Source organism: Mustela nigripes, chromosome X (assembly GCF_022355385.1).
Source record: "Mustela nigripes isolate SB6536 chromosome X, MUSNIG.SB6536, whole genome shotgun sequence".
Taxonomy (NCBI): domain Eukaryota; kingdom Metazoa; phylum Chordata; class Mammalia; order Carnivora; family Mustelidae; genus Mustela; species Mustela nigripes.
Window position 1 is genome coordinate 108,405,717 of NC_081575.1, and position 16,954 is coordinate 108,422,670.

The 16,954-nt window shown below is 39.6% G+C and overlaps 1 protein-coding gene across 8 annotated transcripts in view; it reads left to right on the forward strand.

Moving 5' to 3' along the window:
• The first annotated feature begins 722 nt into the window (after window positions 1–722).
• RPS6KA3 (ribosomal protein S6 kinase A3) overlaps window positions 723–16,954 on the forward strand; it is a 118,623-nt gene continuing 102,391 nt past the window's right edge. For 4 of the 8 annotated variants that reach the window (XM_059385855.1, XM_059385851.1, XM_059385858.1 and 1 more), the window contains exons 1-2: window positions 1,113–1,193; window positions 4,917–4,958. Coding sequence is in view for 1 of the 8 variants with exons in the window: in XM_059385860.1 (XP_059241843.1) it covers window positions 1,125–1,193 (69 nt within the window). In the remaining 7 variants the exon portion in view is untranslated. The other 4 variants (XM_059385859.1, XM_059385860.1, XM_059385856.1 and 1 more) reach the window with 4 other exon arrangements.

Sequence of the window (16,954 nt, forward strand, 5' to 3'; positions counted from 1 at the left end):
GAACCTCCTTGTTTCCTTCTTCGTGCAGGGAGTGGGGGACTTCGAGAGTCAAAACTGAAGCCTGAGGGCTCTCCAGATTTGGGGTGGGGGGCGACTCAAGCAGGACAAACGCAGTAAAAATATTAAAAAGATGACACCAAAGCTTCGATTTGGAGAGCCTTGAATCCTAACCGAGAGCGGAACCTCCAGGGGGCACCAGGGCACAAAGCCTTACGTGTCCCCGTCGTGGGGGACTTTACGGGGTGGGAGGGAGGGCAGGTGAATGCCTACCATGTGAGCCTGGATAGGGCAGGGTTTGGTCCATTAAAGGATATGCCCATAGACACGACACGCCCACAAACACCCGCGGAGGAGTGAGACCGAAAAGACACCCCACGCCCACTCCCCAGGTCTTTGGCACTGGACTGTGCCCACTGCGCCTCGCCCATCTCCCTCCCCAGCTAAGCGGGGACCACTGTTCTCTGTCCTTAAGTAGCCTCCGACCTGCTCAGACCCTTAGCAGTTCAAGGCTCCCAGCCTTTCGCTCCTCTTGCCCTTCCCTTCTTCTTTCCCCCGCCGCCCGCCGACGCCCCCAGATCTCTTGGGCTCGCCCTTCCTGAAAGTAGGCGAGGCCCAGAAGCCGAGGCTGGGGCGAGGAAGGAGGGAGGAGCGAAGCGCGGTGGCCGGGGGCGTGTCTTCCCAAGCCCCGCCCCCGGGTGCGCGCGGCGGCGGCGGCGGCAGCCGAGCCTCGCTCTGAGAGACAGGTATCGCTTAGGCGCCATGTTGTGAGCGGAAGTCGGGGAGCGCGCGGCCGCCGCTGTTCTGCTGGGAGCGGGCGCGGGAACCGGTGGGGGGGGGGGCGGAGCTGTAGTCCCGGCGGCGGAAGGAGGAGAGGAAGAAAGGGGCGAGACCGGGTGCCGGGCAGCGGCGCGAGGCTCTCGCTCGGCGTGCGGACATCTCCAGCTAGGCGCGCGGCGTTCGAGGGTCGGTGTAGGCGCCGAGCCCTCTCCCGGGCAGCCGGCGCTGTTGCTGCTACTGCCGCCGCCGCTGCTGCTGTCGTGGGGCTCGGGTGGCGACAGAGCGGGGCCGGCCGTGGGGCGGGCGGGGAGGGAGGAGGCGGTGAAGGCGGCGGGCCGGGGGGGAAGATGCCGCTGGCGCAGCTGGCGGACCCGTGGCAGAAGATGGCTGTGGAGAGCCCGTCCGACAGCGCTGAGGTGAGTGCAGCCGGGCGGCCGGGGGCCGGCGCGCCCCTCCCCTCGCCCCCGCCGGCCAGCTCCCCTCCCTGAAGCTGGCCACTTGGCCCCTTCTTCTGCTCGTGTTTCCCCTCTGTCTGGGATTCCGGTTTGGGTAGTTGGGGTTGGTCTGTTTGCTCTTCTGTTCCACCCGCACCCTCACCTCCCCTCCCTCGCTCGGGGGGCTGTGGTGTGGTGGCGCGTGGGGTTTGGAGTGGGCGCTGGGGCTTTGCAAGAAGCCGATTTTAATCAACTTTGCGTGGGGGGGGAGCGGGAAGTGGAGCGGGGGCCGGAGAGGAGTTGAGAAGTTTGCCCATGCCTGGTTGGGGGCTTCCCTGGACCCTGGCGACTTGGGGTGTAAGGGAGGGATATGGATTGGGTTCACTGGGGAGTAGGGACTCTCGAGTCCGGCCAGGGGAGGGAGTTGGTGCTGTGAGTCGGGTGCGTGGGGGCTGGAACGGCCCATGGCAGGACTGGCGACCTGCAGGGGTTTCGGGAAGGGGTGCAGGACAGCCAATGGTTTTTGCCTCCCCCCAGTTTGTCTGCCGCAGCGGTTTCTGGTGGTGCAAAGGAGAAAGTGGAAGCTTGAGGTCCTCCCCCTCCCCCATTTCTTAGGTCGCTGAGCTCGAGGACCCAGTCATTAGGAGCTTTAACTTGAGTTTCCTGTCCTTGGAGGTGAGAGGGTGATTTTCAAGGCCATCAGTAGCTGCCCTGGAAGGCTTTCAGGTTTTATTCCCCCAGGATCTATTCGGTGACCATCCCTGAGACACCTAATCGAGTGCCAGAAGCCCAAACAGTAACCCAAAGACGGCAAAACAATTTCCCGGGCACGGCACAGCATCGAGCTTTCGCAGCCGCCCCTGTCCCAGCACCAACTCGGGGTCTGCGAAAATAATCCATGCAAGACCCATGCTAGGGCATCAGCGCTCCTCTCCGGAGTGGAAAATCAATTTCTGATGGTGGCATGTCCGTGATTCTCCCTTCTTGACTTTTTGCTGTCTTCTGTTCCCGCAGCGGACTTTGGGGGATTACAGGATGATAGGTTGCGTGTGTGTAATAGTGAGTGACCCCATTTCTGGAAAGCATGACTGAAACGCGGGGGTGGAATGGGGCAGGCTCTGATGAGTGGTGTACTTGGCGGCAGCCGCTGCCCTGCCGGCCTCCGCAGTGTGAGAGGTGGATAGGGTTACTGGTTACGTCAGTAAGACCGAGGCTCAGTTTGATCTGAGATGCGGGACACTTGCATTCCCGGGTATAATGGAGGGGGAGGGGGATCAGTTCAAATAGCTTTTCAGTTTTTTTCCTAGTCACCTCTACTGCTGTATAAAATGTTTACTTGCTCTCCTTAACGTGAGCAGAGTTGTAATAGTGCTTACGGCTGGTACTTAGTATTTTGTGACTTGGATCATATTTTAAAAATCTAAACTAAATGGTACTGTATAATAGAAAAGATATTGATAGATTTTTTTTCTAAATATTTTAAAAAGGAAATCACGGTTTTAAGACTGGCAGAATTACGTTTAAAATTGTGTTAGCCTGTTTAATAGTATAGATGTTTTATAAGAAAATTGAATTTAGAATGTTTGATCATCCTTTGAATGGATAGTGTGAAAATTAGTTTGCACATGGGCTCTTTTCATTCATCTTTTTCTTCAGATTTTATTTGCATTAAATAACATAGCTAAAAGGTTTATAAAATGGGTTTTCAAATTGCTGACCTTGTGAAAAGAAATTGAATTTGCTTTGAGCCTGATTGTTACATGCAAACAGTAACATTTGCTACTCATAATCAGTCCACATTTCTGCTTGGCACGTAACAGTGTGTTAAAAAAATCATTTAAAATTCCACCTTATCCTTTTTCTACATAGCATACATTTGAATAGGGAAGGCACAAAACTGATATTTATTTAGCACTTACTATATGCCAGATACTGTGGTACATGCTATTTCATTTTATCCTTTCTGTGACCCAACAGAGTAGGATTGTGATCCTCATTATTACAGATTAAGAAACTGAATCTCTGAAGTTAAGGGCACAAAGATTATAAATAGTAAATGGCAGAGGCACGATTCAAAGCCGGGTGGGTATAATTTTTGTGCTTTGCTTTATATTAGGGTAGCTGCTTCAAATCCTTTGTGGAAAAATTCACAATATAAATAAATAAGCCAGTAGTTAGAGGTCATGTATTTTTCAGAAACAGTTACGGTATTATAAGCAGTCTCACTTGTTAAAGCCTAGTTATTTCAGTTACTGTCATGGTTTCCAGAACCTGGCAGATAGGATTCCACAACTTGCCATTTTCAAAGAATTTTCTTGATATTTTGGTATAAGATATGTCACACGGAGCTGGTGTTTCCTGGATTAATTTTTAAAAGATCTTTTTAAATTGCTTTTAGATATTTTGTTGCCTTTGGTGGTTCATCTGTTTCAAGTAAATTACTTCTGGTACAATTTTGGAAATTGAAGCTAGTAAGGAAAAGGTTGAGAATTTTCATTCAGAAGTCTAATATTGGACTTAGTATTATGCCTGCTATTATGCTATCTCCTCCCCAGTAAGGCCTTATCAGAAAGTAATTATATTTTACCAGAGTAAAATCATTTTTTTAAAAGATGTTTACGTGAGTAAATACATCAAATTTTTTTCTCCTCAGACTAAAAGGTTTCAGAAATGGTCTCGATAGGAATTTTCATTTGTGGTCTCGTTCCTAGTAGATTGTGAAATCTTGAAAGTAGAGTCCTTTTTTCTCTGTGTTCTCAGCACTTAACACCGTGCCTGGCTCATATATATTTTGGACCCAGTAGATGTCCACTGAATGAATTATGGTCAGGAATAGGGTGATTATCAATGTTATTTCTGTTCTTATCATTTTAATCTTACACTGAAATACGAGCAGTCTTAAAAGACCTGAGTACCTCCCCGAAAGTACAGGCAGTTTCTTCATTCCTTTACATAGCCTTCCTCCTTTAAGACCTCATATGGGTCTCATGGTGCTCAAAACAAAAAAACCCTTGTGGTTAACTCAAACATGGGTCAGAACATGATAGGCTAGAACTAGGCCAAATGTTTAAAGAAGCAAATTTAGGATAATAAAGGAAGTACTATGTAAGCAGTCAAGGTTAGTACAAGATTAAAAACAAAATAGCGTCCTAAATTGTCCAGGTGAATTCACAACTCTTTAAGGAGTTATTGAGTAACTGACTGTTTAGAAAACGGGTATCAAGGAATTGTGAATATTCTGTAAATTTCTCGCCACTACATTTACTGGATCATAAGCCTGACCTAAAAGGACACTTTCTCAGTTTTCAATAAAGGATAAATGATGGTAAATGTAAATAAGAACAATATTAATTAATTTAACATTAATAAAATCGAGGTTATTTTTTGCTTTATAAAAATGTGCTGTATAAAAATAGCTACCTTGAATTCTTTTAAATAGCAAGTACCCATAATACATTAAAATATTAACTATGTAAATTTTTTTTATAAAAAATGAGACCCTTGTGTTGGAAACCATCTTTAGTGGATATGCATCCATTTTTATCAAAGATTATATTGGATTCTGTACTGTTTCTACAATATTGATATGAGGTTTCTTATTTTTATCTGCAGGGAAAAACATTCTGTTAAAGTATGATCATTGATTTTGAAAAAATGTTTTATTAAGTTTCTTCCTTTTCCTGTTTCATTTCTACCACCTTTCAGGTTTTTTTCTTTCTCCCAAGTGAAGATCTGAGGAGAGGACAGGTATTGTTACATGTCAACTGTCGATAGTAACTGTGACACATTACTGAACATTTCACTGTTTTCAGTGATTATGATATAAGATGTCAGTTTTTGTTAAACTAAAATTTAGGGAAGTTTGCTTTATTTTGGCAGCTCTTCCTGTACTTATTGGATTGATCCAAAACGTGAAACTTCTTTGGTACATTTAAATTAAGATAAAGGGATAAACTTAAAGAAACGAGTATAGGCAGACTCTGCCTTTTCTTTAGTATGTTTCTGGAAATCACAATGAGTATATTCTACTTTTATTTAAGGAGAGTGGCATAACTGGGATGTGCACTCTCAACCAAGGATGCGATAATCAGTAATTATAGAGCAAAAATATAGCAGATCATTTATCAGAAGTCTGAATTGCAGAATTGTTGTAAAGATTTTTTTTTTTAATGTATCACACATTGAAACATTCATACCATTGTGATCATTGACAAGATTTGCTCTAGAGTTCCATACTCAGGCACGTGTGATATAACAGGCTGTGAATGTTGGGTGATGTCAAGGGCACATTTCCCAGTGCAGACTGGATGCTTTAGACCCAGTGATTCAGATTACAGTATACAACAGTGATATCTTGGTGGTCACTTGGTAATGCATGAGTGTGATAGGGCTCAGTTGTTTATGTGTTTTGGTGGATAACAAGTTTTAAAGCCATTGGAATGCAATTGTGCAAATCTATATATATACATGCAGTTTCCCAATTCACATAATAGAAAATAAAAACAACCAACTGCATTTTTATACTTGGCATTAAATGTCTCCCTCTACCCCACTTCAGATTTGATATAGTTTCCTATATCATTATCTGGAACAATTAGCTGATCTCATATATTCCAGTTTATCAATTTAATACCAAACAACATAAAACCAAAGTAAAACAGCTATAAATGTTAGTTGTTGTAAAATGTATAGAGTTAAAAACAACAACAACAACAACAAATATATGCATTTTCTGAAGCAGATTCAGGATGAAATGTATCCATATAAGACGTAACTATTATTTTATACATTTGGCCTATTTTAAGCAAATACATTAGTTACTACCAATCAAATATTTCAGTTTTACTTATCTCCTTAAAATTTAGAAGGTACTTTTTTAGATAATTTTGATATATGGGGAAGTGTTAAAGAACATAAGCTTTGGAGCCATAAAGACGTGGGTTTGAGTCCTGGCTCTGCCACTTAATAACTTAGTAATCTTATACAAGTTGTTTAATGTCTCTATGCTTCAACATTCTGATCTGTAAAATAGGGATGAAATAATATCTACCTCATAGGGTTGTGGTGAGAATTAAGTGAAATGATGATATATGTAAAGTATGTGGTTTGCTGCATGGTTTCAGTGTTTAATAAATAATATAGTGAATCATCTCTCTAATAGAATTGTCTGGGGGAAGCTCTGTGTTTTTCCTCTGGAGTAATTTTTTTCAGAATCAAGAAGAACAATTAAAAATTACTTGTTTGATCTGTTTAAACAGAGCCATTATTATATCTGAATATAATTGTAAGGGTAAGGTGAATGCAGATCTCTTGAATCTTGTCTCCCTTTTTGTATTGTTCCCCTCTTCAATATCATCTGTAAAGGGGAAAACAGATAAAAAAACATTTGAAGAATACGTGTGGAAGAAGGAAGAAAGGAAACTTTGGTCAATTTGGGAGGCATTTCACAGTCTATAGCATGTGATTGTTTAGCAGTGTTTTTTTCCTCTTAGTGATATATAAGATAGTATATTTCATACATGATAGCATCTTACGATTGATGAAACCTGGTGTATCCTGGATGTCAACTTCTTGAAGGAAGTCTCCCCTTGAAGAAATGGATAAAATCAATATATAGTGTTAATAAGTAGAATTTTAATTTACTTTCTAAAGCATACCAAAATAAAATGTGCACACCTTTTTATATTTTAGGATCAGTTCTATTAATTTCACTTTTAGAGACAGAAATTAGTATGGCACACCCTCCCCATTACTCTAAACACATTTATTTTGCTTATTTGAATATGCCACGAGTAACTGGATTTTCCTGTCTAAAAATAGACTCCTTTGGATTTGATATTTTATTTGGTATTTGTACTTCAAGAATTTGAAATAGGATATACAGTATTTTTAACAGAGAAGTCTCTGGACATGTTAAAGGTGTATCTGTCTATGCCCCAGGAACCATCTCCACCATGCAAAAAACAAAACAAAGGAGCATGACATAATTAAATAAATTTGGGAATTACAGAGTCAAACAGTATTTGACCAATGTCTTTACCTCATAAGTTCTTAGCACTTTTAAGGCGATATTATACATGATGAATCTGCAAAAAGGATATAGCCCACAGCATTTGAGACTTGATGTCAGAACCCTTTTTTCATGAACCATCTATTGAAGTCTCAAAGGACACAAGTGCTTTGCAAAACAGTTTGAGCAGTCTGATAACTATAGTAACATGATCCAGTATTGCCTGCAATTGAGCTGTTACGTTTAATTGACTATATCACAGCTTTTTTCTTTATCAAGAGTTTTTGTTTCATTTTTAATTGAAATCTTTTAAAATGTATGATTTTCCATCTTACAATAGACTAAACATTTAAATATAATAATTCAAATGAAAGTTTTAGATAACTTTTTTATCCCATATTCTGAAAATAAATTGTTGTATTCTACCTTAGTATCAAAATATTTGCCCCTATTAAATGGCCCCTGCATTGACTTGCTCTGTAACTTACATTTCAAATTCATAATTATTACAAACTCTCTTTTATCATTGGGCGACTTGATGCTGCCATCAGTCTGTATGTCTCTCCCACTCTCCTTTTTAAACTAATTGCTTCTAACTTGCAGTTACTAGAAAACAACTAGGGTGAGTGATATATTGATGCAGTCTTTTTAAACTTGGGAACCTTGTTACTCCATCTTAAAAAACAGTTTACATTTGCAGCCTACCAAATAATACAAAATAGCATCCTCACCCTTTTTGTGATCTCTGGCCATCGTATACACATACCTCTGGGGTCAGGGGTATTTGGACATATTACCTACTAATAAACAGTGTTTTATGCTTCAACATAACATTGACCAAATCGCTCAGTCACTGGCATTACCTACTGTGCATATTTACCTTCCTTTCTGGAAGGTATCAACTAGAAAGGAATGTGAATAAGCTAAAGAACAGGGGGCTAGCCTACTGTCCCACCTGGAGTCAGGTCTCCACATTGTCTTTTGGAGTTTTTTGGTGGGATTTTTTTTTCCCCATGAAATAGATCTAGTTTCCTAACTGTTAGCTACCCTATATTTATATGTAAATCCAAAAGCTCTTTCATACCTCCTGTCATTCTTTTCCTCTATTAGTATAAATAGAATTACAGTGGTAGCATAACTTAAATCAGATTTCCCGACCTTAGCTAATATACCCATGGTATCTTACATACCTAGTTATGTTTAATCCACCATGTAAATTGATTTTTATAATCTTCTGTATAATAATGATCTTGTCTTCAAACTTGACCTGGTCATCTAGGTTTCTGTGAGCTTGCCTCTAATCCTGTGGTCCACAAAGCTTGTTATAGGAAACTTGGTTCAGTTATTTGACATGTGTTAGAAGCAGATGTCAAATGATAGCCTGAAGCAGAAGATGATTTTGATGTAATAGGTTGAAGTGCATCTCATATACAGTGTTGTGGGAGAAAACTTCTCTCCAGAAATCTTATAGGACCTGTACTAAAAACCTCGGTTACTCAGAGTGTTATTTCAGCTTTTACATTTAGGAGCCTGAAAACAATATAAAATAATAGGAAAGATTGACTTTAAAAAAAAAAAAAAACACCATAACTTCTAAGTTGGTATCATTCAGTAACCTCTAGCTACATGTGGCTATGAAGCACTTGAAATGTGATTAGTTTGAATGAGGAACTGAATTTTAAATTTAATTTTAATTATTTTAAATTTAAAAAGTCACCTGTGGCTATTGGCTACCACATTGAACAGCACAATTCTAAAAGTTAGAGGATTATTACAATTTGGACTTTTTCTATACCAGTGTTTTTTTCAGCTCTGCCTTCTATTATTTGTATTTTTAAATTAATAGGCTAAAGCTTTTTCTAAATGAAAAAATACTTTGTTCTTTCAAATTAAATGTAAATTAGCTTTGTCTTGTTCCTCACCTACCTTGAAGATTTTTTATAAGCCCTTCTACATGGTATGTGCCCTTCAAATCACCATTCTGCACTTTCTATAGTTTTGCTAGTTTTATAGTAACATTTCTCATTCAAGTGATAACACCAAACACTGGGGAAATTTAGCTGTCAAAAAATGTTGCATTTTGTTAATTATAATGTGCTAATTAATACTAGAAAAATGGATTGATGCATCTTGTAGATAAATGTTTACTGAATGCCCTCTCTGACTAGATACTGTCTATATCAACTTGAGTGAGGTAGACATAATTCTTCTCAACCTACAGATGAGGAAACTGAAGCCTAGAAAGGTTAAAGAAGCTGTTCATGGTTGTACCACTAGTTATTAGAGGATGCAGGATTCAAACCCAAGTCTCAGATTGCAAATTCCATGGACTTTCTGCTAGACTGCCATACTTGAGTTGAGAACAGCGTGTGGGTGATTCATTCTAGATGAAATCTCCTACAGGGGAAAAGGTTCTCAGTGGTCTGCATGAGAATATATTTTTATGGGAATGTACAGGTAGAGTTAGAAAAGTGAAATTGATTCAACTCTCTCCAAATACATTGTGAGTTAAATAGGCTTTTGTGAGCTATCCTGAAAAACAGCATTTGTGACATTGTATGTGAAAATGTTTTGGGATTTCTAAACGGCTGTCTTACAAATATTTGAAACAAAAACTATAGTATTTAGAAAAGGGATGGGGGTGCTGTCCATCTGGACATCTCTATGTTAACATTAGTTAACATCTCTTTATATAGAAGTCCCTAGGTATGTGTTTGGGTAACTGTGCTCTGTTTTTGAATTGTTCCTCATTAAATCATTACCTCTTTATATTTGCATCTCTTCAGAAAACTCTATTTGATACTCCCTCAAAGTGTCAGAGAATAGGATCTTACTCAACCTGAAAAAGTTACCATTTATCTTGCTATAGTATAAGAAAAGGAAATTTTTTCAAAGTTTACATGATCCTTGGTGGGATTTTTCCCTCTTTTTTTTTTAACCTTTTAGGTTAAATAGCCCTAATCTTTTTTTAAAAATTGAGATATGATTTATATACCACAAAATTCCCTCTTATAAAGTATACAATTTAGTGGGCTTTATTTATTTATATTCACAAGGTTCTGTAACCATCACCACTATCTAATTCCAGAACATTTTCATCACCCTAAAAATAAATCCCATCCTCATTAGCAGTCAGTCCCTATTCCTTCTTTCCCCCAGCCCCTGGCAACCAATAATATACCTTCTCTATATATTTGCCTATTCTGGACATTTGATATTAATGGAATCATATAATATATGGCTTTTGTATATGAGTGACATCATTCATTTAACAATGTTTTCAAAGTTCATCCATGTTACAGCGTGTATCAGTGCTTCCTTTTTATGGCTGAGTAATAATCTGGTATATGGATGTACCACATTTTGTTTATACATTTGTCAGTTCGTGGACATTGGGGTTGTTTCTACTTTTTTACTATAGTGAATAATGCTGCTATGAAAATTCTGTATCAAGTTTTTTTGAACATATGTTTTTGATTTTCTTGGGTATACACCTAGGTGTTGAATTGCTGTGTCATATGGTAAGTCTATGTTTAATATTTTGAATTACCGACAAATTGTTTTCCAACTTGCTTAAACTGTTTTATATTCCCACCAGCAATGTATGAGGGTTGCAGTTTCTCCATATTCTCATCAACACTTGTTCCTGTCTTTTTCATTATAGCCATTGTAGTGTGTAAGAAGTGGTATCTCATTGTTATTTTGATTTGCATTTCCCTTATATCTAAGGATGTTAAAGAACTTTTCATGTTCTTATTGTCTGTTTGTATACATAATTAATTCTTGTGCTTATTTTTTTACTGATTTGGAGACTTAAGTGGAGTTTTTGCATTAATGCTTTTAATAGAAGATCCTTATCTATGTTATATTGTGTACAAATCTTCCTTGACTTGAATAGGATTATGTTCCATCATAAGTTGGAAATGCATTTATTACACCTAACATACCGAACATCATGGCTTAGCATAGCTTACCTTTAACATGCTCAGCACTTATGTTAGCCTAGAGTCAGGCAAAATCATCTAACACGAAGTCTATTTTATAACAAAGTATTGGATATCACACGTAGTTTATTGAATACTGTATTGAAAGTGAAAAACAGAATGGCTTTAAGTGTATTGGTTGTTTATACTCATGGTCACATGGCTGACCGTGAGCTGCCATTCCTTGCCACTGCCCAGCATCATGACAGTGTATCATACCAACATATTGCTAGCCTGAGAAAAGATAAAAATTCAAAGTGTGGTTTTTACAGGATGAAATTAAATAATCACTTTTGCACCATTGTCAAGTTGAAAAATTATAAGTTAAATCGTCATAAGTCAGGGACTGTCTACATAGTTCTTCAGAAAACTTAGTTTTAATCTGTGCTTTCAAAAGATTTCTTTCTTTTTATATGTGATAAATTTAAAGCTTTTCCTAGAACACTGATTTTCCAGCTGGGTCAGTAGAGCCCTGTGTTCTATGGAGATACCTTATGTTACCTCATCACCTGGACCACCTCTTTTACCAGCCAGAGCAGAGTTTCTAGAGGAACAACAAAGAAGTAATGTTAATTATAGAAAATTATAGCAAGAAAGCAAAAATCAAAACAATGATATTTTTCATTACAGTCTCCTCAGTGTTAGACTATTCTAGAGTTTCTTATTTAAAGCAAGTATACAGGAAATAATTGAAAATCAACCACAGGTCTAGATTCTCAGATTAAATACTAGTCAATAGATAAATGAATTCTTTTCAAGAATCCATTTCTTAAGTGAGATATACAGGTGTTTCATTTAAAGAAGTAGGAAGATGCAAAACAAAGCATGTTTGCCTCTTTTCCTTCAAGTTCCTGCTGGCTATTGGTATATGCAGTAAGGGGGGGGATTACTTGAAGAGAGGAATGTCACAGACAAATTAAAAATAATATTTCCTGGGGCACCTGGCTGGCTAAGTCAGTGGAACATGTGACTCTTGATCTCAAGGTCATGAGCTCAAGCCCCATGTTGGGTGTGGAGCCTACTTTAAAAAAAGAAAAAAGGGATTTCCTTTGGATTATTAAAAAAAAGCTCATAAATGAGGGGTTTAAAAAAAAGATTTTATTTATTTATTAGAGGGAGAGAGAATGTGAGAGAGTGTGAGAAGGAGCGCATTTTGAGGGGAGAGGGAGATGAAAGGGAGGAGCAGGCTGTCTTCTGGGCAGGGAGCCCAACATAGGGCTCCATCCCAAGACCCTGGTATCATGACCTGAGCTGAAGGCAAATGCTCAATTGACTGAGCCACCCAGGCACCCCTGTAAATGAGTTTTAAAGTAGACTTTTCCCCCCTTGCTGTTCTGAGCATGTAAAGTATATTACTAGGTGATGATGAATGAAATAGGATTATTTCCTTTGGAATATTATAGTTTAAAAGTACTGAGGTAGACAGGCAGTTAAAATAACATGAAGCAAGCTAAATTAGCCAGGAATGTTACAAACAGATATAATTGGAACTTCAGAAGAAAATTATGATCTATAATGTTATAGCATTTTCCATAGTGCATTTTTAAGCGTAGTGTGGAAGATTAGAAAGTAAATATTACTACCCCTGACACCCAGTAAAGTTCCTTTTAAAAAACACATACACACACAAAGCAAATAAATGTTTTCTTCCTTTTTAAAAAAGATTTTATTTATTTGACAGAGGGCAAGCACAAGTAGGGGGAAGAGCAGGCAGAGGGAGAAGAAGTGGGCTCCACCCTGAATGGGCAGCCTGATGTGGGGCTTGATCCCAGGACCCCAGGAGCATGACCTAAGCCAAAGGCAGATGCTTAATGACTGAGCCACCAGGCACTCCTAAATGTTCTTTTCTTTTTTTTTTTTTTTTAAGATTTTTATTTATTTAATCGAGAGAATGAGAGAGAGAGAGAGCATAAGAGGTAAGAGGGTCAGAGAAGCAGACTCCCCACCAAGCAGGGAGCCTGATGCAGGACTGAATCCCAGGACTCTAGGATCGTGACCTGAGATGAAGACAGTTGCTTACCCAACTGAGCCACCCAGGCTCCCCCTAAATGTTATTTTCAACATAAAAATTAATCACTTGGAGGAGACCTCTGGTTCTGTCAAGTTGGAGGAGCCCTATTCCTCCTAGGTCCTCTTTTACAACTAAAACTCCTTAGAAAAAAACGCATCAAACAAGTACAGGAACATTGTGAAAGATGGAAAGAAGAAGGGAGACTCCCTACAGACTTTGGGACTCAAGGAATGACACAAATAGTGAGTTCCTTGGTGGGGGTTTTTTTTATTGCTTTCCATATATCTTCGACAGGTCCTGTAAAAGCCTCCAACCTGAACCACCAATAGACACAGTGAATGAGGAAAGGGTAGCCTAACAAATAGTAAATTTTTTTGACGTACTCACCCTACTGTAGCCAAACACCATAGAAAATCCCCACCCTACTCCAAAGAAGCAAGTGGCAGTGCTTGAATTCCTCTACTCACTGATGTTGACTGTGCAGATCAAGGCCCTAACCTCCCATTGCCTGCCTAGCAAAAGCAGAGAGCACTTTGATTTTCCCCTGCTGGGTGGTTTTGGCAGGTTGAGCAGGAATCTGATCTTCCCATTCCCCCTCCCCATGCCACCACCTGCAGAAGGAGGTGATGATCTCACTAAGGTAGTGTCACTGCAGTCCAGGAGCCAGTTGAGTCTCCATCCCAATCTGGAAGCAGTGAAACTTACCAAGGTGCTGTGAGGCTGGGGTAGTCCCCACTAAACCTCCCCTTGCCCTCTGTCAGTTAGGAGCTGAGCTTACACCTTCACTTAAAATCAACAAGGCAGAGCAAGATGGTTGGAGGTGGGCTAGTCAACTCTGCTTCGCTTCTTTACTGATGTCATTGGGGCCCAGTGGGCAGCTGAGCCTCCCTGCCTCGCATCTGGCATCTACAAGGTAGAACCAAATGGTGGATGGCAGGGCTGGTTGGCACTCTACTTCCCCTTCTTCCCTTCCCTATTTGTTGGGCCCTTAAAGAAGCTGAGCTTTCCACTCTACCTTATAGCAGCAAAGCAGTACAAGTCAGCCCTCTGCTTTCTCCTTCCTATTGGCAGTGTGATTGAGCAGGTAGATGAGCTTGTACCCCTACTCAGAGGCAGTGTGATGGTGCAGCTTGGTGTCCCACTTCCATTCATACCAAAAATGGAGCTGAACTTCCATCTCAGTGCTGTTCAAAAAAGCAAGAGTAATTGTTCCACTTTTGCCAGGGTGGTGTCAGTGGGCCCAGCAGGAAGCTGAACATACACATTCACCTTGCTCTTATACTACATTTCGCCGAGTAGACTGCCTGCTAAGAAATGATGGCGCCTGGGTGGCTCAGTGGGTTAAAGCCTCTGCCTTCGGCTTGGATCATGATCCCAGAGTCCTGGGATCGAGCCCCTCATTGGGCTCTCTGCTCAGCGGGGAGCCTGCCTCCTCCTCCTCCTCTCTCTCTCTCTCTCTCTCTCTCTCTGCCTGCCTCTCTGCCTACTGGTGATCTCTGTCAAATAAATAAAATCTTTAAAAAATGATTAAACAGGATCCAGGCTTTCTCTCCAAAATTGTCCATTATACAGTTGAAGATCACTGTATTAGGAACCAGGAAAATGACAACATGAATCAGAAAAAAGTCAACCAACACAAAGATGCTTCAGATGTTGGAATTATCTGACAAGGATTTTAAAGCAGCCATCACAAAAATGCTTCCATGAGCAATCATAAACACATTTGAAACAAATTAAAAAATTATCTTAGAAAAGATATAAAACATAATATGGAAACTTTAGAACTGAAAGATACAGTAACTGAAATAAATTTACTTTATGGGCTTACTAGAAGAGTGGGGATAACAGGAAAGCGTAGTTTTGAAGATCGAGCAACAGAAATTACCTAATTTGAATGACAGAGGGGAAAAAATGAACTGATAAAAAAAAAAGAGCCCTAGGAGGCTGGGGAATTTTAACAAGAGATTTAACATCCATGTCACCATAGTCCAGAAAGTGGAGAAAAAGGGTGGGCCTGAAGAAATAATGGCCTAAACATGCCCAGTTTGACAAAAGACAAAATCTACAGATTCATGAAACTGAACCCCAAACAAGATAAACCCAAAGTAATCCAGGCCAAGGCACCTCAAAATCAAACCTTTGGAAATGAGAACTTGTTTAATGGGTTTGGAGTTTCAATTTTGCAAGATGAAAATGTTTTGGAGATTGATTACTCAATAGTGTCAATATATTTAACACACTGAACTGTACACTAAAAAGTGTTTAAGCTGGCAAGTTTTATGTTGTATTGTACCACAGTTTTTTAAAAATTTGTAATTAAACTAAAAGCAAAGCAAAGAATCTTGAAAGCAGCTAAAGAGAAATGAACTATTACTTATAAGGGAACAATGATTCAAATGACAGCAGATACCACATTAGAAACTATGGAAGCCAGAAGCAAATGGCACCATTTTTCAAATGCTGAAAGAAAAGAACTGTCAACCCAGAATTCTGTACCCTCCGAAAATACTCTTCAGGAACGAAGGGTGTTCAAAACAGTCTCAAATTTGTCTATGTATTTGTCAGAGTCTTTTCAGACCCTCAAATAATTACTACAGATAGTTCTTCAAGGAAAAAAGTAATTTTAGAAGAAGGATCTGGAATATCAAGAATAAAGGAATAGTATGAATTATACAGTCTTTTCCAAAAAATAGAAGAGGAAACACTTCATAACTCACTTTATGAGGTCAGTATTACCCTGAAACAAAGACCTAAAGACTTTAGAAAAGAAGGCTATAGACCAGTATCCCTCAAGAGCATAAACATAGAATCCTCAACAAAATATTAGCAAAAGAAATCAAGCAATATATGAAAAGAACTATACACTGTGACCAAATGGATTTTATTCCAAGGATGTAAGACTGGTTCAGTATTCAAAAATCATTCAATATACTCCACCATATTAAAAAGGAAGAAAAATCACATCATGTTAATAGTGCAGAAAATGCATTAAACTGAATTAAACATAATAAAAGCACATCAAACTGAAACACCTGGGTGGCTCAGTCATGAAGCATCTGCCTTCAGCTCAGGTCATGATCCCAGGGTCCTGGGATCGAGCCCCACATTGGGCTCCCTACTCAGCAGGAAATCTGCCCCCCCCCGCTTGTGTTCCTCTCTTGCTGTCTGTCTGTCTCTCTGTCAAATAAATAAATAAGATTAAAAAAACTGATCGAACTAAGAATAAAAGGGAACTTCCTCAATTTGATAAATAACATTTACACACACAAAAAACCCCCACAAATAACATCATACTTAATGGTGAAAGACTGAATGCTTTCCTCTTAAAATCAGGAATAAGTCAAGGATGTCCATTCTTACCATGGCTATTCAGCCTAGTCCTGGAAATTCAAAAGGTAAAGGAACTAAAATATCTAATACAAGATAAAAATAAAGTGGAAGGACCCACCCAATTGTAAGCTTCAGTAATCAAAACACTTCAGTAATCAAAATTCTGTGGTATTGGTAAAAGGATAAACACATAGGGGCTCCTGGGTGCCTCAGTCAGGTTGGGGTGTCCAAGTCTTGAACTCAGCTCAGGTCTTGATATCAGGGTCATGAGTTCAATATAGAATGTGTAATTAGACCCATACAAGTACAGCCAGTTGATTTTTATCAAAGATGCAAAAGTAGTTCAATGGAAAAAGGATAGATGGCCTTTCCAACAGTGGTGCTTAGAGCAGTTACACATCCATTGGTA